Source organism: Fundulus heteroclitus, chromosome 8, assembly GCF_011125445.2.
Source record: "Fundulus heteroclitus isolate FHET01 chromosome 8, MU-UCD_Fhet_4.1, whole genome shotgun sequence".
NCBI classification, from domain to species: Eukaryota; Metazoa; Chordata; class Actinopteri; order Cyprinodontiformes; family Fundulidae; genus Fundulus; species Fundulus heteroclitus.
This window is the reverse complement of record NC_046368.1, coordinates 7,175,129-7,196,435: the sequence shown is the minus strand read 5'-3', so window position 1 is coordinate 7,196,435 and position 21,307 is coordinate 7,175,129. Positions and strand designations below refer to the sequence as shown.

The window sequence follows — 21,307 nt, the reverse complement described above, 5'->3', positions numbered from 1 at the left end:
GTCAGGTCTTAACTTTTGTCACATTTGTCTTCTGTAAATGGTAAATGGACTGAACTTATATCCATCCATCTACTGCATCTCACTGATTTAAGGTGACGCTGTGTGGGTGCCAACGGCGGCAGAAGGAAGAGATAAAACACAAAGACGGCAACATCTAAGCAGGGAGTTGTTTTACCCGACTGCATGGAGTGAGTTTGTTGTTTTCCAGGAAGATGCACCGGTTCCTTCGGCTGAAAGCCAGAGAGCCACAGGATTAATAAAGATGGAGAGACTGGCAGGGGTGGACATGCCGCCCCCCCCGTGCCATGTCCTGGCCACCCCACTGGCAAGTGTAAATTGTAGGCAGCCACTCTTCCTGAGCTTCTATCGCGCTTTTGTTTGTATCTGCCAGTATCTACTTTCCCCTAGTAACTGTTTTGTTTTCCAATTCAGTCTTTCTGATAGTTTTCTACAGGCAGCTTTATTACAACAGTAGAATAAAATCCTGATATTATGGCTTTTAGTTTCAGTGCCACCCCAAGAGTTTAAGTGGCTCCATCTGGCCCCTATGAAACATTTCTGGAGGCGCCACTGCCCTAGAGGAGCTGCAGAGATCCACAGCTCAGGTGGGAGAATCTATTTAAAGGACAACCATTAGTTGTACAGTTCACCAATTTAGCATTTTAAATCAGCGAGGCAAGCAGAAAGCCAGAAAAAAAAAAACAACCTTGGTGCCGGAGACACAGCAATAGAAATTGGAATTTCTGACCTAGTAGGTGCTAAATGCTGTGGTTGTCAGAAAGCCGCACGGTTGAAATATGGTGTCGGCACCTTCTTAATGGCAATAAGCTGGTTGGAGCTGATGGGAAGATGGATGGAGGTGAATTTAGGAAAAACCTGCTGGAGGTTCTAGAAGACTTGAAATTGGGATGGAGGTTCATCTTCCAGCAGGACAACAACCATTTCCTTCCTGTGTGGCAGCAGCGGCTGAGCTGCCATTAGCTTCATGTTCTCCTTCTATAGATGATGTAGCTAGCCCTGCCTCTCAGTGTTTAGCCCTATTCCTGTGCTAGACATAGATATTGGCTGAGCTTTCACTAGGACTAACTGTATGTGCTCATCCTCTAGCCTTAAACACTGTCTGGGCTCGTCTTTTTTCGCCTCGATGTAGCAAAAGAGCTGCTGCTGCTATCGTCTCTTTACTTTTTCCCCCCATATAGAAAGTACTCCTGGATCAGTGCCTCTGAGTTCTTTTTGTGTATCTGTTCTGTTTTCTCTAACCCCCAGTGGGTCACCATCATTCACACTCCGTCTGGTTCTGGATCTGCTGGAGGTTTCTTCCTGTTAAAGGAGAGTTTTCCTCTCCACTGTCGCCGCATGCATGCTCAGTATGAGGGATTGCTGCAAAGTCATTAACTCAATGCCAGCGACTGTGCGCCGTGGATCCGCGTCCAGGAGGAGTGAATGCTGTAAGTCACGACTGGATGCAACCTGCTGCTGGGTTTCCTGAGATAGAAACCTTTTAACCAACCTGTCTGGATGATTTGATAGAATTAACTTTGTAAAGTGTCCTGAGATGATGTATGTTGTGAATAAACTGAGTTGGGATTTAATGCATATTCATGCGTTAGAATGGCCCAGTTGAAGTTTAAATCAAGGGCTGAATATAAATGCATGCCACACTTTTCAGATTTGTGCATTTTTTTTTATGGATCTGTCTTTTTTCCTTCCACTTCAGATAAACCCAAATAAAAACCAGTCGAATTGAACTGTTTCTGTCACGTTACAGTTCAATGGGCTTAAGTTTCAGTAAGAGGCTGCACTGCTGTGCACAGAATAACCACAAGGGGGCGACTCGTCTTTGTTTTTCTCCTTTCAAGATACTGATTTTTTTATTTTATTCTATTTTTTCCGTTTCTTGTACACTGCAAAAAACACAGACAAATAAAAGGAATTTATTCTCATACGCAACCCTTTAACAGCGGATCAGTTTCAGATTTCTAATGGGGATATTCATTTACTACTAGAGTTATAAAAGGCTGACTTGCTTTCTAATCTGATTTAAAAGTAAATTAAGTGTCATTGGGATAAAAACCATGGCAGGAAAACGCCGGAATAAAAGCGCATTAGTTCGTCCGGACACAGCAGCTGTTTTATTATTTTTATTTTTTGCAGTGTGTGACGTGAGGAGGGGGCCGAGCAGAGCCACGCTCGGATTTAACTCGCAGTCATCTGGCTGTGAGTTGATCACTCTTGGAGAGGCTGCCGCTGTGAGGACCGCGTTGCGCTCGGAAACTACCGCAAGTTCATTTTACGGCGGATTTACGCAGCGGGGACGCATGGCACAACCGGGCTCACGCTGCAGGATGACGACTTTATTGAGTCTGTGCCACTTGTGAAGGACCGCGTGGGCTGCGTTTGGGGTATTTATGGTGCGTTGTGACTGAGTGGAAGCCTCTCCAAGTCGTGCGCTCTCCGGGCACAGAGATGGGGCGCAGAGGCGCGCTGGGATGCTGCCTGCTCGCCACGCTGAGCTGCTGCTGCCTCCTCCGCGGCTGCTGGAGTAACATCACCGCGGTGGTGATGCTGCCGGACAACCACCACTTGTACCCGTGGGCTCTGCCGCGCGTCTTCCCGGCCATCCTCATGGCGCACGAAGATCTGCACGGAAAGCACAAGCTGCTGCTCGGCCGCAACATCAACATCCTGAACTACAGCACGGAGGACCCCGCGGCGGGCTGCTGCGCCGAGAGCCGCGCTCAGGTGCTGGCCGTGGACGCCAAGCTCTACGGGCGCCCGGACGTCTTCTTCGGACCCGGGTGCGTGTACCCGCTGGCCTCCGTGGCGCGCTTCGCTTCCCACTGGAATCTGCCTCTGATCACCGCCGGGGGCCCCGCGTACGGCTTCGACGAGCGGGAGGAGTACTGGAGCATCGTGCGCAGCGGGCCCACCGCCACCAAGATGGGGGACTTCACCAACGCGCTCCACACGCACTTCAACTGGACGTCCCGCGCCGTGGTGATCTACTACGACCTGAAGAAGGACGACCGGCCGTACTACTTCGCGTCCGAGGGGATCTACTACAACCTGAAGCGGGATATGAACGTGACGGTGGAGGCGCGGCCGTACGGGGAAGACCAGGACTACGAGGAGCTGGTTAGCTTCATGAAAAACAACGGCAGAAGTAAGTTCAAAGTTCTCAGAGAGCGGAGATCAGCCCTGAAAAGTGGTTCCTGGTGAGAAGATCCAGCAGCGCCGGAGATGTTCCTGATGTTCCTGATGTTCCTCATGTCAGGAACATCAGGAACATCTCCGGCGCTGCTGCTCTCCAGCTGGGAGCTGCTGGGGGAAATGTTGACTGGGATGGAGACCGATGCTGAGCGTGGAAACATCTGCTAGTCCGCATCCATCCATCCATCCATCCATCCATCCATCCATCCATCCATCCATCCATCCATCCATCCATCCATCCATCCATCCATCCATCCATCTATGAATCCATCCATGAATCCATTCATCCATCCATCCATCCATGAATCCATCCATCCATCCATCCATCCATCCATCCATCCATCCATGAATCCATTCATCCATCCATCCATCCATGAATCCATCCATCCATCCATCCATCCATCCATCCATCCATAAATCCATCCATGAATCCATCCATCAGTCATCCATCCTTCCTTCAATCCACCCCTCTATCCATCCATTAATTCATTTATTCATCCATCCATCCACTCATCCATCCATCAGTCATCCATCCTTCCATCAGCCATCCATCATCCAAGCATCCTTCCATCCATCCATCCATCCATCCGTCATCCATCCATCCATCCATCAGTCATCCATCCAACATCCATCCATCCATCCATGAATCCATTCATCAGTCATCCATCCTTCCTTCAATCCACCCCTCTATCCATCCATCCATCCATCCATCCATCCATCCATCCATCCATCCATCCTTCCTTCAATCCACCCCTCTATCCATCCATTCATTCATTTATTCATCCATCCATCCACTCATCCATCCATCAGTCATCCATCCTTCCTTCCATCAGCCATCCATCATCCAAGCATCCTTCCATGCATCCTTCCATCCATCCATCCACTCCTCTATCCATCCATCCATCCATCCATCCACTTATCCATCCATCCATCCATGCATCCTTCCTTCAATCCACCCCTCTATCCATCCATTCATTAATTTATTCATCCATCCATCCATCCATCCATCCATCCACTCATCCATCCATCAGTCATCCATCATCCAAGCATCCATCCATCCATCCATCCATCCATCCATCCATCCATCCATCCATCCATCCATCCATCCATCCATCCATCCTTCCTTCAATCCACCCCTCTATCTATCCATTCATTCATTTATTCATCCATCCACCCACTCATCCATCCATCAGTCATCCATCCTTCCATCAGCCATCCATCATCCATGCATCCTTCCATCAGTCATCCATCCATCCATCCATCCATCCATCCATCCATCCATTGATTCCTCTATTCATCCGTCAGTCAGCCCGTCCGTTTATATCTTGGTATAATTTCATCTAAGAAGTCCTAGAAGTAGGACCTCTGGTTAAAAGCAGATCACAGACCCAGAAGTTGTTTAATCTCCGACCCTTTTCTAAAAAATACGCAGATACGGGAGAATCCACCTTCACTAAACGAGGTCAGGGTGAAGTGTTTTCCAGGCTGAGGTGCAGGGGGAGACCTGTTTATTCCAGGGTTATTAGACAGGAATGCCTTCAGGCTGGGAGCAGCTGCTGCGGGTTTAACGCCCGTGGAGGACCACCACCTGGGAGCCAGGAGAACTCGTTAAATCTGTTCCATCCAGGCCAACAACAGGCCGCACGCTGTCCCCGTTAGAACCACACGAACACACGGAGACTGATTTACTCATATTTAATCGAGCTGGAGAGCTGGCCTTTAGCTTGTTACCAGTTCCCCGCAACAGCATTCCTTGGACATATTTCCATTTGACCATGTTCCAGCCACAGACCTGAGTGTATTCAGTTGGGATTTTATGCGACAGACCAACACAAAACAGTGAGCGGCTGAAAACGGGAAGGAAGAAGAAGCTGTTTTCATTGTTGTTACGTATTTATTAAACTAAAAAAGTGCAGAGTTCACTCATATTAAGCCCTCACCTGCATCCAGATTGGATGGAGAGCCTATTCTCTATTGGGTTCAGGTCTGGACTTTGACTAGACCATTCTACCACAGGAATCCGCTTTGAATAAAACCCTGTCGTAGGCAAGGCAAATTTATCTGTACAGCACATTTCAGTACAAAGACAATGCAAAGTGCTTTACATGATTAAAATATAGGGAAATAAAACAGAATAAAAGCAAGTTGGAATAAAATGTAGAAACAAAATTAAATGTGAGAGAATGGAAACTAAAAGCAAACATTAGAAACAGTTGAACTACAAAGCTGAACTAATGATGTTTCAGTAAAACAGTTTAACTAGAACAGTCGAAGGTAATCCTGAACAAATGTGTTTTTAATCTTGATTTAAGGCTTTCAGCACTTTTCCAGTTTTCTGGAAGTTTGTGGTAGTCGTCCTGCTGGAAGGTGAACCGCCAATGCTGCGCTCTTTTTCCGTCCGACCAGCTTCCTCTTTCCTGTTGAAATAAAAGCTTCACCCTCAGCATGACGCTGCCACCGCCTTGTTTCACAATGGCGATGAGTTCAGGGTTAGTTCTCCTCCTCTTTTTTCCGTGTTCGTTTCCGAAAAGGTTACGTTGTGTTCTTATCATAGCAGAACACGCTGTTGAAGAAAGGCGTGGGGATGGTGAGGTTCTAATGTTCTCTGACAAACCTCTGCGGTCTGACACACAGGATCAGCCGACTTCTAACTGCAGCTGGTTGCACTGGATTTTATTTTGGAGTCTACAAAAGTGTGCAAAACATTTCTGGCTTTGATTTAACATTTTCTTTTTCCCCTCCAATGATATGCTCTACTTACAGCGATAAAATCAGAGAAGTTTTTAATTGTAACGAGACAAACCTAGTGCTGGACATTATAGAAAACAAAGCATATCCATAAAATAAGAATCATATTGATCAATATCGATAATTAGTAACAAATTAGCAACATATTTTAAGTGCAGCCATGACCATTTTATATTGTTGTTTAGCGACTTATATTTAGATACAGACACAAAGACTGAATTCAAACTCAACCCTTTATTCAACCAACTTTTTACCAAAACTGCAAGTTTTTTTTAAAAAAAAAAAGAAAAAATAACGCCTGCTCTCTGAACTCTTTGAAGGGGGGCGGAGCTTGGTTCCTGGGTCTGCGTTGTGATTGTTTGGGAGGATGTAATGACTGTAATATAAACTAAGATGGCTAGAATACAAAAGGAAGGAAAACTGTTATTCTATTGATCTTTTTATTGATCTTTTTTTTCTATCATCGATAAACGTCTATCCATCTATATATATCGTTATTGAATTATCGTCCAGCCCTAGACAAACCTTCAAAAGATCATTTTGTGGAGCACTGGGAAAGTTCTCCTATCTGAGGAGGTGTAAATATGCTTTTAAGGCTCTCAGCACTAAAGTTTAATTAAGTGGGAAAACACGATTTTGCAGAATCCAAGATGCCGAGCTGATTTAAGAGGATTCACTTCTTATTTTAGCCCAGGTTCTCTTGGTGAGACGTAAGTGCAAGCTTTGCAGGAGTATTTATGTTTGTGCAGCGCTGATTTGTCTTGGAAAGCTCGAGGAGCGAAGATGTCCTGCCGACAGCTCGGAGAACTCACGGCCGGGGCTGTTTTTGGAAAGGCGCCCACAGATGATCTGTTTGGACTGATTATATCCACTCTGGATGATATTCAGGCTCCGTTCAAATCAGATATAAGGAATGTTTGCTCGCTAACATGTTTAACGTCGGGGGTTTGACGCATGCGTCACTTTTTATTCATGTTATTTATGCGCGACCCCACAGCGTTCTATAATACGCAGGTTATTTTTTTATTATCTTTTTCGTAATCGCTGATAGTTCAGAGAGGACTCGGAGAAAAAACTTTTCCCTCCTGATCCAGGAAACATCTGGAGGGAATCACCACTTTATCCAGCTCCACGTTGCAGAGCAGAATGTGCTCCCGGGTGGCGAATACGGCAGCATGCCGGTTTCCTGGCACAGAGCGAAAAAAAAAAAAAAAACAGAAAGCGATTTCAGGATGGATGTAGTGAAAAGGCGGCCTGGTAACAGGTCAGGTTCCCCTCGTTAAGGAACCACGGAGCTGGAGGTCATGGACGGTTTTGGCTTATCCTGCATCGCTTACTTAACTCAGAGGTTGTGGGGGAGCAAATTTTGAGCGGGAAGACATTCGCTGAGGTCACCTATGATGTCACTCTGACCTTTTCCAGCACATTTAATGCAGATGCTTTGTCTGATTCACTCTTTGGAAAGACGCATTTTTATCAGCGGGACAAAGAACGAGGCGCTGCACTGCAAAAACTGAACTATAAATAAGTAAAATGTTCTTAAAATCAGTGTATTTGTCCTTGATTTGAGCAGGTTAATGAGATGATTTGCCAATGGAATAAGATTTTTGCACTTAAAATAGGAACAATTCATCTTCATCATCTTATTTCAAGTGCAGGATGTCTAATTATCTTATTTTAGGGGTCAAAATACTCATTCCACTGGCAGATAATCTTATTTACCAACTCAAATCAAGGATAAATACACTAACTTTAAGAACATTTTACATTTTTGCAGTGTGGTGAAGTTCTGTTTGGGCACACTGCAAAAATAGAACTAAAAATAAGAAAAATCTTCTTGAAATGAGAGTATTTTTCCTTGATTTGAGCATGTAAATAAGATTATTTGCCAATGGAATAAGATTTTTGCACTTAAAATAGGGACAATTCATCTCCATCATCTTATTTCAAGTGCTGTATATCTAATTATCTTATTATAGGGGTAAAAATACTAATACCATTGGCAAATAATCTTATTTACCTGCTCAAATCAAGGACAAACACATTCATTTCAAGAAAATTCTACTTATTTTTAGTTCTCTTTTTGCAGTGCAAAACGGCTGAACCAGAGAGCAGAGATCCTGGTTTCATTGGGTTCTCCAGGCTCTGAAGCAGGAAAGCAGTCATGGCATCACTGCTACCATGTTTGACTCTAGGGTTGACGTTCTGTCCGTTTTACACCCGTAGAAATGGGACACAGAGCTTCCAAAAAGGTTTGAGCTTTGGCTCTTCCTCAGAGTCTTGGGGATCATGAGATCGTTCTGGGGAAACGTGAGACGGTCCTTTGTGTTCTGGTCGTCAGTGGTTTTGGACTTTCCAGTCGAGGCCATTTTTCTCCAGCGTTCTTTTCTTGTTCTTGATTCTGACACAAGCTGAGACGAGTGAGACCTGCACTGCAAAAAGGGACCTCAAAGTAAGTAAAATCTTATTGAAATTAGCATATTTTTACTTCATTTGAGCAGCTAAATAAGACTATTTGCCCTTGAAATAAGATGATGGAGATAAATTGTTCTTATTTTAAGTGCAACAATCTTATTCCATTGGCAAATACTCTTGTTTAGCTGCTCAAATCAAGAAAAAATACACAAATTTCAAGAAAATTGTACTTACTTTGAGTTCCTTTTTTGCAGTGTGCAGAGCATTAGATGTTTTTTGTGACGTCCTGGGTGAATCTCAACGCTCTCTTGGAGTAATTTTGTGGATAATGTCTCACAATGAGGTTCAAATGGGTCCCAAAGTCTCAGAGTTTGCTTTGTAATCGTGTCCAGACTGATAAATGTCAGGGACTTTGTTTCTAATCTGTTTCAGAATAGCTTTAGACACAATGTGTTGCTTTTTGAGATCTTTCTTTATTCTTCAGTTCAGGAGATATTTAGGTCTGGATGTGAGCACTAGTGAAATTAAAGCAAAACACAAATGTAATTAATCAGAACATTTTCACATTGGTAGCTTTTTTGCTTTAATAAATAAAACCCATCATCGGAAAAGTGCATATTGTATTTATTCTGAAACAATTTAGCACGGCAGAGATAAACGTTTGCAAAAACAATCAGATACGAAATATCTGATGGATGCATCTAATTTCAACTCTCCATTGGTTTATTAATGTTGCCCACACCTATATATTTATTGTGAGGATTCCTTCTACCTTCTTTGAGACATAAAAGGTATCTGCATGACTAAAGAGTATTTCTAACCTCTAAAAATAATCCTGCTGCAGTCTTGATACTTTTCTGTTTTCTAATGAAAAGCATCTCCGCTATGGGAAAGAAAAGCAACAGGCTGCGATTTTCTCTCCCAGCCGATTACGCTCTGGCCATTATTAGTGGTTTGCAGCTCACAGTGGGAGACAAAGAGAGAGTCTGCACACATACAGCTCAGGTTGAACCTTATTATATAATCACAGAAGTCCAGTTTCTGATGAAAAATCCTTCTCAATGACGGTACCCCAGATAACCTGCGTGCTCCGCCCACATATTCATTTTTGCGTTCAAAGCAACGAATGCCTCGCATCCGAACAGACAGAGAAAGCTCCTCCACTGCAAAAAAGAACTAAAAGTAAGCAAAATGTTCTTGAAATAAATGTATTTTACCTTGATTTGAGCAGCTAAATAAGATGATCTGCCAATGGAATGATTATTTTTACCCCTAAAATAAGATAATTAGATGTCCTGCACTTGAAATAAGATGATGGAGATTAATTGTTCTTATTTTAAGTGCAGAAATCTTATTTCATTGGCAAATAGTCTTATTTACTTGCTAAAATCATGGACAAATACACTAATTTCAAGAAAATTGTACTTACGTTTAGTTCCCTTTTTGCATTGTGCAGACAGATTAGACGATAAGCAAACACGGAGCAATCTGCCTCGACTGGAAGGACAAACATGACACTGGTTAGAAAATCTCCAGTAATCCCTGAAACACAACTCAGTGACTGACTCCAATCCAGCTCCTCCTGGGTGTGTGTGTGCGCCGATCTGTTATAAGCGTGTCAAAGAGATAAAATAAAAAAGGACAACGTAGAGAAACAGAGAAACATCCGTCATGGGAGCTTCTGTTAGCGTCCCTGTCGAGATCTCCGCTGGAGGGAAACGTGTAAAAAAAATACAAGCAGCCACAAGAACACGTGGGAGTTAATTCATTCTGAGGTAAACGCTGTTTAGTAACTCAAGGGCAGAATGGAAACTTGGAGCAGTAAGAGTAACGACAGTCATGATGGGGTTATTTCCCTCAGTCGGAGCTGAATGGCACCACGAGGCAGAGTCATTGTGCCGCTTACTTGTATTTACGCTCAAGGTTCTCTCTGAGGTTCCCCCGTGCTTGGTGCTGTCAACGACAAAGAAGGGCACTGCAAAAACGGATCTAAAAATAAGTAAAATGTTCTTAAAATTAGTGTTTTTGTCCTAGATTTGAGCAGGTAAATAATATTATCTGCCAATGGAATGAGTATTTTAACCCCTAAAATAAGACAATTAGACATCCTGCACGTAAAATAAGATGATGGAGATGATTTGTTCCTATTTTAGGTGCAAAAATCTTATTCTATTGGCAAATCATCTTATTTATCTGCTCAAACCAAGGACAGATACACTCATTTTAGGGCTGGGCGATAAATCGATTTAATCGATTAATTCGAATTTACAATTCTTTAAGATTTCATTTTTGGAAAATCTGGATTTTATTTTGCCAATACACTCATTGGGTTTCCATGAAGAGAACAGCATGTGATGCTGAATATATGTTTAGGCAAATATATTGTATTATGGTAAAAAAAAGTTTCTACTTAACAATATTTTGACGAGGTACTTCATTTACTTATTTACTTTTTTTTTTAACTTAGTTTGAAGTTCACAAGTGCAGTGAAGCCTGTTCTTAGCTCAATGTGTAATACTATTAGCAGCAAATGTTTTGTTATATTTTCATTGTTTATAATGGCACAGCTGCCATCTTGTTTTACATGTTTCACAGCTTGTTTTTAGTTGCACTTTGAATTCAGGTCAACTCCCTGACAAAATACTTGACATAAAAAGTAAGGTTTTAAAATAATTTAATTTCTTTTTATGAAACAAAAAGGAGGAAAAAATCGATTTAAATCGGATTTGGTATGATAAAATCTGAGATTTATTTTTTAATCCATATCGCCCAGCCCTAACTCATTTTAGGAAAATTTTACTTATTTTTAAGTACAGAAGAGCTGCCGCACCGTGTCAGAGAGAGCAGTCTGGGTTACACAGCTCCGCAGCACTTTAGTAACACTCCAAATCAACAGAAAAACTGATTAAAGGTGGGATTTTAAACGGTCTCCAGCATTTTATCTGAGGTGTTCTGCAGGATTAACATTTAAACAGGAGCTGCTGTTTGCTTTGCCTTCAGACATTCATTTATAGCTTTACACGGCCGTCCTGTTATCCCTTGAAGGTCGTGCTCTCCCTGGCTCTCTTGCAGCCTCTATGAACTGCAAACACGTGTCAACTTATTGTAAAAATACGGGTTCCTTGCAACGTCTGAACAAATTTCAAACATCTGAGATACGATCCATGTTCTGCACCCGGTTATCTGTGCAGGGTCTCAGGGAGGCGGGGGACACCCTGCACAGGTTGCAATTCCAAAATATCAGTATTTTGAAGCGTGTTTTATTATTAAAATTGGAAGATTCAGCTCCACCGGGCACCGGTGAACTTCCCTGGAAATGCTTTTTCCAAAAAAAAAAAAGAAAAGTTAAAAACAAAGCAACTTGTTTTTCATAGTCGAAGACGTTTCACTTCCTCTCCAGGAAGCTTTCTCAATTCAAAAATTTTTAAATTGAGAAAGCTTCCTGAAGAGGAAGCGAAACTTCTTCAACTACGAAAAACAAGTTGCTTTGTTTTTAACTTTTTTTTTTGGAATGACCATGACCTGGATGACTGAGAATCTTCAGTTTAAAAGGTCAATCTCACTGTTTCCCACCAGACGGTTCAGTCTGGCAAAGTGTTGACACTAATTGGATTTTTTTTCTCTCTCTCTCTCGTTTCGTTAAATTAAATAGTTGTGGCCTAGAGGTTCTGGAGCTGGGCCTCTGCAAAGGTCGTCGGTTTGAAACTCAGTCTGTCCCTGAGCAAGACCCCTGACCACAGATTGCTCCCCGTGTGCCGGCACGCTGCTTCCATAAGGGAAGGGGTAAATAAACACAGGGACTAATTTCCCCTCTGTGGGGCTATAAAGGGAAATATATAAAAGCCACAAGCTTCTGTGCCGTTTTTGTTCACAATACTTTATTTATTTTTAATTAGCGGAGGATGGAGAAGATCAAACCCCTTCAAAACTCAATCCACATATAAGCAAACAGTACTTGGTACTGATGACTGCAGGCTTGTCGATTCTAAGAACATGATGATTAAAGTCCAGAAGAGTCAAGCAAGGTTGCCAGATCTCATTGGAAGCGTTACAGTTATTTCTCAGAAAAAAAGGGAGTTATTTTATTATTTTTTTTAAGCTGAACACGGCTGTTCTCTGAGATGGACCCTGATAGCCACCCAGCAGGAAGCAGGGAGTCAGACTTCCACGTAAAAGCTTTGTTCTTCCTGGCAACGCGATGCCGGGAACATCTGCCGGCTCTTTCTTAGCCGACACTTTAAAGTTTCCCAATACACACGTTTGAGGATCTGGTTAGAAAGTTATGTTCTAAAGCTGAAAGGGATTTTATGAGACAGAAGAACATATTCAGCCTCCTAAGGATCAGTACCTTCTAGCACATTTCACTGCATATGTATCAGCAGGTATTTAACAGTAGATCTGTTGCAGATTCTCATTCCTGCTTTGACTAGGCCACTCTTAACACCGTAGCTCTGGCTGTACATTTAGGGTTCTGCTGGAAGGTGAACCTCCACCCACCGTCTCATTTCTTGTAAACGCTGAGCAGAATGACACTGAAGAAAGTTGTTAGATTTTTAGCAGTAACACAGAAAAGGGGGGTAATTTTATAGGCATGCATGCCACACTTTTCAAGCTTTCAAATCATGTATCATTGCTCTTCGTCTCTACAAGAATGTGCTGCTTTGTGTTACACTGCAAAAAGGGAACTAAAAGTGAGTAAAATGTTCATGAAATTAGTGTATGTTCTTTTATTTGAGCAGATAAATAAGATTTTCTGCCAATGAAATAAGATTTCTGCACTTAAAATAGGAAAAATTCATCTCCGTCATCTTATTTCGAGTGCAGGATGTCTAATTATCTTATTTTTGGGGTAGAAATACTAATTCCATTAGTATTTTTACAAATAATCTTTTTTAGCTGCTCAAATCATGGAAAAATACACTCATTAAAAAAAATACTTACTATTAGTTCCCTTTTTGCAGCGTAGTCTATCCCCCAAAACCCTGCTACAATACATTTTCTTCTAATCTTCATCAATTGTAGACATTTATTTTTGATAGAAAACAGGCCACAACGATGAGCAGATTAATATAATTTGTATTTTTTTATGATTAAAATACATTAGAGATTGAGGCTGTAACGTGAGTTACCGACCCAGTTCTGTTAGCTGTGACATCATCAGGGGAGGCAGATCATCCACTATTACCATCTAACATAGAAAGTACTCCTGGGTCAATGTGAGCTTCTGTGCTTTCTGTGTCTCTGCTCTGTCTTCTCTAAGCCCCAGTGGGTGGAGGCAGATGAGCGTTCACACTGAGCCTGGTTCTGGTTCTGCTGGAGGTTCTCCTCCCTGTTAAAGGGGAGTTTTCCTCTCCACTGTCGCTTCATGCATGCTCAGTATGAGGGATTGCTGCAAAGCCATCAACAATGCAGACGACTGTCCACTGTGGCTCTACGCTCTTTCAGGAGGAGTGAATGCTGCTTGGAGAGACTTGATGCAACCTGCTGGGTTTCCTTAGAGAGGAAACTTTCTCACCAACCTGGAGGATCTGATGGAGTCTGACTTTGGAAAGAGCTTTGAAAGATGACGTGTTTCATGAATTGGCGCTATATAAATAAAATTTAATTGAATTAAATGGAATGACAACTCATGCAAAAGAGTAATGAGGCGTGATTTTTATTTTATTTTTTGCAGACTGTTCTGTGTGTCTGAAGACAAGAGCAAACAGATTAAATTAGAAACTGATGTTGAAGGTTTTATGTAAAGTGAGGGAAACCAAAAAGCCAGGGAGGCGGCTCCAACACGGGAGGACATTTCTCCGGCCGTGTTGTTCCTGGGATCAGTCCAGGAGTACCTGGCGTGGCGGACCACGCTGCAAGAGCAGAGCGCCAAGGTCGGAGCTGCGGCCTCCGTCGGTCTAACACACGAGGAAACGTCTGCTAAGCGGGAGCTGGCAGCAGCCGCTTCGACATACGCTGTGCATGGAAATAAAGCTTCGTTTTCAATTCATGACTCAGCAGCAGGAGGCCGTAGGCGGTGCGGGGTGAAAACAGCAGGTTGAGACACTCTCAGAGCCTGGAGAAAAAAAAAAAGGGGTGTTAGGTTTGATGCTTACGACTGCCATCACAGCGGCAGAGTGGCCCGGAGCAACACAGAGGGCATTCCTCCGGAAAAAAAACTGTGTCAGTATCAGTGAGAGGCGCTTTTTTAGGTCGTCTGTATTAAGTAACATTCAGGAACGACGGCTGGGGAATGGATAATTAACCGAGACAAAGTACAAAGAGCCTTGGTGTATTTTAGGGTGAATGTCCTGCAAGTTTCGTTCTTCCTGAGGCCGTTTCCACATGTTGAGGTTCTTTAAACTACATCTTGAGATCTAATAAAGTGCAGAATAACTTACTTTCAAGCCAAATCTTATTTCCTGGTGTCCAAAGAGCAGCAGTTAGGGGAAAAAAAGCCAGTTTATCTCCTAGCTAAGGTCCTTAGTGCCATATTCAGAGCGCACCATTTAAAGGAACCCCTGCATGTCAATATATGAGCCTTAAAATGAAATGTAATGTCGAAAAATTCAACCTTTAATTCGAGTAAATGAAATAAGTGCAGCAAGATCCTAAATTCTCAAATAGTTTTCACTAAATTCACAAGAGGACACACTTATTAGCATCCTTTACAGTTTCTGCGGAAGAAAATGTTGCCAAAGCGTGTTTAATTAGATATATACGGTCATATTCAATAAATTAGAATATGCGTTTCAAAGAGGCTCGTTTTTTAGATTAAAAGTACCTTTTAATAACTAAGCCTGTATTAAACCTATTTTTCAGTAAGCACCCATTTCTGCATGACAAAAATTTACTTTTTTATAGATCTGAGGAAATATTCTAATCTTAAATGGTGTCTTTTTATTAGGTAGAGGTGGAAAAAAAATCATAATTAACAGAAATAAAGGCTTGAAACATCATCAGTTGTGTTCTATATAATGTGTTTCCCTTAGTGAACTAGTTACGGAAATAAAATAACATTTCAATAATCTAATTTATTGAATACGACTGTATGTACACTCATTAAGTTGATCATATAGTCTAAGAACTTATTATCAGTAATTTCTATTTTCTATGAGGTGGCCACTCTTCTTAATGGGAAAGACAAGAGAACATTGCATTTAATTAGGAGAGATATTACGTTTTGATCTATAGAGAAAAGCGTTTAATCGGTTAAGACTTAGATTTAGCTTCAGGGGAACAGGTGTAAAACAAAATATAAAGAATAAATTAAAAGTAAAGTAACGTATGGTGGAGGTTCTGTGATGCTGTGGGCCTGTTTCTCTTCCAAAGGCCCTGGGAACCTGCATGCCATTATAAACCTTTTGGAATATCCATCCATCCATCCATCCATCCATCCATCCATCCATTCATTAATATCAGCCAATTAGAGGATCCAAAGAAAGTTAGCACAGGAGTGATTTACAGTTATGAATGTGCTAGAAATTATAACATGTCTGCTTCACAAATGATCATAATTTGGTACCAAAGCAGCGTTCTTAAGTGTCTAAGGTCAACGGAGGGAAAAATGGAGGAAAACGTTGCACTTTGTCTACATATTCATGTGAATGCAGTTAATATCTTTTAGAAAAAGGCTTTTTTCCACTCCAGGGCTTATTATAAATGACTTAAGTTCAAAGTATCTGAATAAATTTCAGGGACACTTTTGTAATTTGTGCTTTTCAACATTTCCTTCATCTTTTTATCAGAATCAGACGCTACAACAGTTGTACGTCAGGCCAGCTCTTAAAGAATATTATAAAATACATGAGCTAATTTCATTACAATAAGTGAAACTAGGAGCTTTTGTCGAAAAATGTGTCATTCTACTCTGCTGTTAGAGGAAATTATTAGTGCTGTCAAAGGGAAATTGGCTCCTGTGGAGAGCAGTGGTGGGTGCACAGAAAGGCCTTTTAATTGGCGAGAAGCACGAGTCCAGTCACATTAAATGAGCCGATACTGAACGTCTGGCTCTCCCTGGTAGCTTTTCTATCATGTAACTGTGACAAGATGATTTCTAAAAGAAGACTCTGTCTGCTTTAATTCCAGTTGAGTTATATAATTTAAAAATATCTCACTCCTGCCGTGGTGTTTCTTGACATGAGTGATACCCAGGGTGGCTTTCTGTGGTTGATGGAGCTGATGACCCAAAGGTTTGGTGCTAAACTTAGGGGCTGCTCCACACCTTCTTAAGGAATCTGGACTATTTGATCATCGCTAGTTCAGAATCCAGAAAATCTGGACATGTCAAACCCAACCTGACCTTTTTTCTATATTGAACAGATACATTTTTGACACAGGTGGAGATTACAAAATACAGACGACGGTTTCTTTGGGGTTGTTTTCAACTGTGAATTCGCTCATTTGGGCTATGAAAGAAGCGATGACAAACAAGAGCTCTAAAGAGACCTGCTGCGTTACAGAAAGCATGAGCCAGCTAAAAATACACACATACACCAACCCATTAGTAGCACAAACAATAAAACAAAATAACCTTTGGCAAAGACGTTGACTGATAAGGAAAGAGACAAAACGAGGATCAACATTGGTTTCGCGTTTCCAAGGTGGCGAGCCTTTGGAGGGGAGAAGAAGCAGCTCCAGTTTGACTCAGAGCATCTTGTTTTGGTCTACAGACAGTGCTCAACAGTAGCCTCGTGAGACCATCCTGATCTCGCGAGCTTTCAAGGTTTCACTCGCAGATCAGTCTGGCTACTTTCCGTTAAAGAAAATTTGGAGCCGTTCACCAAACGAACGTCCAATCAGCGTTGGCTTTGAGACGGGTTGAGGTGTGACGCAACGAGAAGCGCAACAGTTCAGTCTAAAGAACATGGCGGCTTCAGCCAATGAAACTAGCGTTAGCGTGGCTATCGAGCAAGTTTTATCGGAATTACAGAGTATTTCTTCACTGAAAGAAGAGCAAAACACTGCTCTGGATGCTTTTCTCAGAGGAAAAGATGTTTTTTTGCTCTTGGTTTCGGCAAGAGCTTGTGGTTGTGTTTTCGTCGTCGCTGTTAGTGCGTCATATGCTTCGTTGATCTGATTGGTTTATTTGGCCCGTCTATCACCAACATAGGCCAATCAGCTAACCAGTATTTTCGCCCCTTCCCAAAATTACTTCAACGGAAGATTTCCAGATGGATATGCGGAGCAAATCCATCTGGCGGAGTCAGGTTAGCTCAACAGCCCACTTAGTGGTGAAACTTTGCTTATTGCTTCTTTGAATAAAATATTAAGGAGTAAATTTCCACACACACACAAAAAAACTCATACATTTTAAGATTCATTTACCATGTTTGCAAGAAAAGACTTGGATATTTGCAGAAAAATCTATCATTTCAGGGTTCTCACTATAGGATGGGTACCAAATTCAGTATTTTTATTGGTACGGACCGAATCCCGTCGTTACTACTGGATACCGATTCCCATAAAATCAAAGGGTACCATGTTTCGATACCTAAATGCATCACTGTGACACTGAGGGAGTAGAAGAGTGGCCAATTTTCCATGCCGGACATGAACACAGCGTTGTACGCACAAGAGCGTGATGACGTCAGTAGCCGTTGGTCCAGTAAACAAAGCAAGCATGACAGATAGAAAGCGCTAGAAAGTATGGCTCCACTTTTCAAGATGTGCAGCAGATTACACTCGCTGCTTTATTTGTGATGCGAAGTGCAAGGCCAGCAGTGGGAATACTTCTAATCTGTCGAAGCACCTGGTTACTGCTGCAAATTAGCAACTTTTTAGATCCATCCAGCGACCTTTTTTCAAAAAAAGCAACCAGTGAAAAATCTAACAACTTTCTTCAGTGTCATTGGTAACTTTCCGTGAAAGCACTAATCGTTCTGCAGTTATTATGTTGGAGGAAACAGTGACTGGTGTCAGCGTCTTCCCATTACTCCAAGCTCCGTCTCACAGGCAGCTGCAGCCTCGTCCGGAAACCTGACCTGCAGTCAGAGCAAAGAGAGCAGAGAGGAGAGCCTGTCCGTTTCCACATTGCAAATGTATCCCGTCCTGAGTGGGATAAAATATCATGTTTTTAATATAGTCTTTTTTTGCTGTTGCACTAAAATAATTCCCTGAATTTGATTCACAGACAGGTTCTGTCAGGTTCAAACACCTAAAACATTCATTAAACAACACAAGGAAGACAGACAACAGAGAAGTTAGTTATGAATCTTGCAAGAAGAACGAACAGAGCATACACCGTCGCCTCCTCTCTTTTTATTTTTCAAAGAGGAATCCCTGGTTACATTGTCAAGCTAAGGAGTAGGGAGAAACAAAACAACTCTGTGACCTTGGAGATAATACAAAGCAGTTCACACAGTACAGTTATACATAAGGGCTTCTGCAACGATAAGAGAGAGAGAGAAAATCAATACACATATGCAGTAAAATAAAATGGTAACCACTGGTCTATATGTTCCAGTAGATATATCATAGAAAACAATAAACACAAAAACAGTAATAAATGAGAGAGAGAAGAAGATCAGTCACATGAAAAGCACTTTAATATCTGAATTAATCAAACCTTAAAACTTCTTAGTAGTAATGAGTAAATACGTGATAAATGCAATGAACATAGTAAATAAAATAAAACAAATAATTCTAACAGGTTCAATCTATTATTCACTTTGTTCATGCTGTGTGTCTTCGATAACTGTTGTTTTGGTAAAAAAATAAAAATAAAAATGTATGTGGTTTAGAGTAAAGCATTGTAATAAAATTCATAATCTGGTTTATTGTTTTGTAGCTTGTCTTGTTGCGTTGCCTGGTGCAGCTCGGGCGGACAGAACCAAGCTAATAACAGCTAGCGTTAGCTTATGTTGTCCAGGAGGTTTTTCAACTTCACTGATTCAGGAGCTTTACTGACCTTTTAATGTTACTCCCAAACATCTGTGTCATACTGTTAGCTTAGCATGTAGCATCGTTCAGCATTTCATTTTTCTCATCTGTCTGCCTGGGAAAGTTTATCCGATAAACAAGATAAACCTTTGGGTTTATCTTGTCCACAAAAAAGGTTGGACGTTTTCTTTCTGGCTGTTTTGCACGTTAGCGGCCTTTAAAAGGTTCCAGCTGCAGCTCATTATTTAGGTCAGGTGAGCCGGTGCGGGGAGGAGACGGTAGTGTCTTTGTGATGTGAATGGGTCAGTGGGGAAAACCCTGTGGAAAAGGGAGCCCAGATGTCAGCCAAAGAGCCGTTAATGCTGACTTTCAATCAAACGGCCAAATCACAGCATATTTTGACAACTGACAGCGTAATGGGACTTTACGCTGACATACGCTGACGAGGATTCTGCATTTCCATAGTTAGAGGCAGACAATTGCTATATTAAAACTAGGATATTCTCTGACATTCATCTCACGCCCCCCCCTGTGGGTCCTGACCCGCACTTTGGGAAGCCCTGCCTTAAGACACACATTTGATTTGGGTTGTTTTTTGAAAATGTGACTTTGAAGAGCACTAAATATGAAAAAAAGAGGATTCTTAGCTTTCCTGAAGGGGATTTTTCCTTTTCAACAATCCAATATTGTGTACTGCATTTAAATAAATGCTTACAGAATCAAATAAAAGCGTTTAAGTTAGGTTACTTTTAGATTTCTCGAGTCTAACTTGAGGACTGCACTGCAAAAAGAGAAGTACAAGTAAGTCAAATTTTCTTTAAATGAGTGTATTTGCGCTTGATTTGAATAGGTAAATAAGACCATCTGCCAATGGAATACGATTTTTGCACTTAAAATAGGAACAACTCATCTCCATCATCTTATTTAAAGTGAATATATCTAATTATCTTATTATAGGAGTAAAAATATTAATTCCATTGGCAGATAATCTTGTTTGATTGCTCAAATCAAGGACAAAAACACTAATTTCAAGAAAATTTGACTTACATTTAGTTCCCTTTTTGCAGTGTGTCACAGAAAGAGGGGATGATCCAATCACAACTGACTAACCATCAAAGATTATTAAATCAATACTTGCAAAAATGCAATATTATGTTTGCCTTTCATAGATCACAGATCAACCTGAGGCTGAGATAAATCTCTTGTTTTTTTTCCGTTCTCTCTGCAGTTATATACATCTGCGGGCCCCTGGACACATTCCTGAACATCATGAAGCTGTTCCAGAGTGAGATCCAAGACCCGGAAAACTACGCCATCTTCTATCTGGATGTGTTTGCAGACAGCTTGAGTGATCGCAAACCGTGGCAGAAGACCAACTTCAACTGGGCCAATGCCATCCAGGTCTTTAAGGTAACAGCGGAGAGCATTTAAAAGACACCAGACCTTCTCTGTTTCACCGGCCTGGAAACCGTTATCGTCATAAAATAAAAAGCTTTTAAGTTGAAGAAAGACATAGGTGGAGTCTCTATAATGAGGTTCCATCAACTTTGCTAAAGAAAGGTGTAACCTGGGTCTCAGAGGACACAATCCTTTCACCTTTTTAGGGAGTTAAATTCCTGCATGACATTAATGAAAGAGCGGACGTGTTTTCACAGGAAGGCCTACAAATTAGCGCCAGACGCTGTTACTGCTCACCTAATTTATCTCTCTTAATGCCATGGAGGCCTCTCCTAATTTATTTTTCACAACATTTCGAAGGGATTGGTTTAGTACTTCCAAATGCACTCACATTTTAAAAGACTTGACGGTAATTTAGTGGTTGTGGCTGGTTGCATAATTTCTCTCATTAATTTACTAACACGTAATTTGCTAAGATCGCGCTGTCTCGCTGAGCTTTTTGACATTTTCTCACATTTACAGCCACAGACTTTGATGCATTTTGTCGGAATTTTATGTGATAAACATAAAGAAGTGCAGAATTGTAAAATTTGAACCAAAAAAAAAAAGAAGTTTAAAAAAAATTAAACAACTGGACTTCTGTTCTGAAGCTGAAGATGTTTTGCTTCCCATCCAG

At 41.5% G+C, this 21,307-nt stretch overlaps 1 protein-coding gene across 3 annotated transcripts in view; it reads left to right on the top strand.

The window, feature by feature from the left end:
• Positions 1 to 2,218: 2,218 nt before the first annotated feature.
• The window catches only part of LOC105927407 (atrial natriuretic peptide receptor 2), a 100,120-nt gene continuing 81,031 nt past the window's right edge, over positions 2,219 to 21,307 (top strand). For all 3 annotated transcript variants that reach the window (XM_036140024.1, XM_036140023.1, XM_036140022.1), the window contains exons 1-2: positions 2,219 to 3,163; positions 20,462 to 20,643. In XM_036140024.1, coding sequence (XP_035995917.1) covers positions 2,467 to 3,163; positions 20,462 to 20,643 — 879 coding nt within the window. In that variant the 5' untranslated portion in view covers positions 2,219 to 2,466. The remainder of the gene's footprint in view (positions 3,164 to 20,461; positions 20,644 to 21,307) is intronic.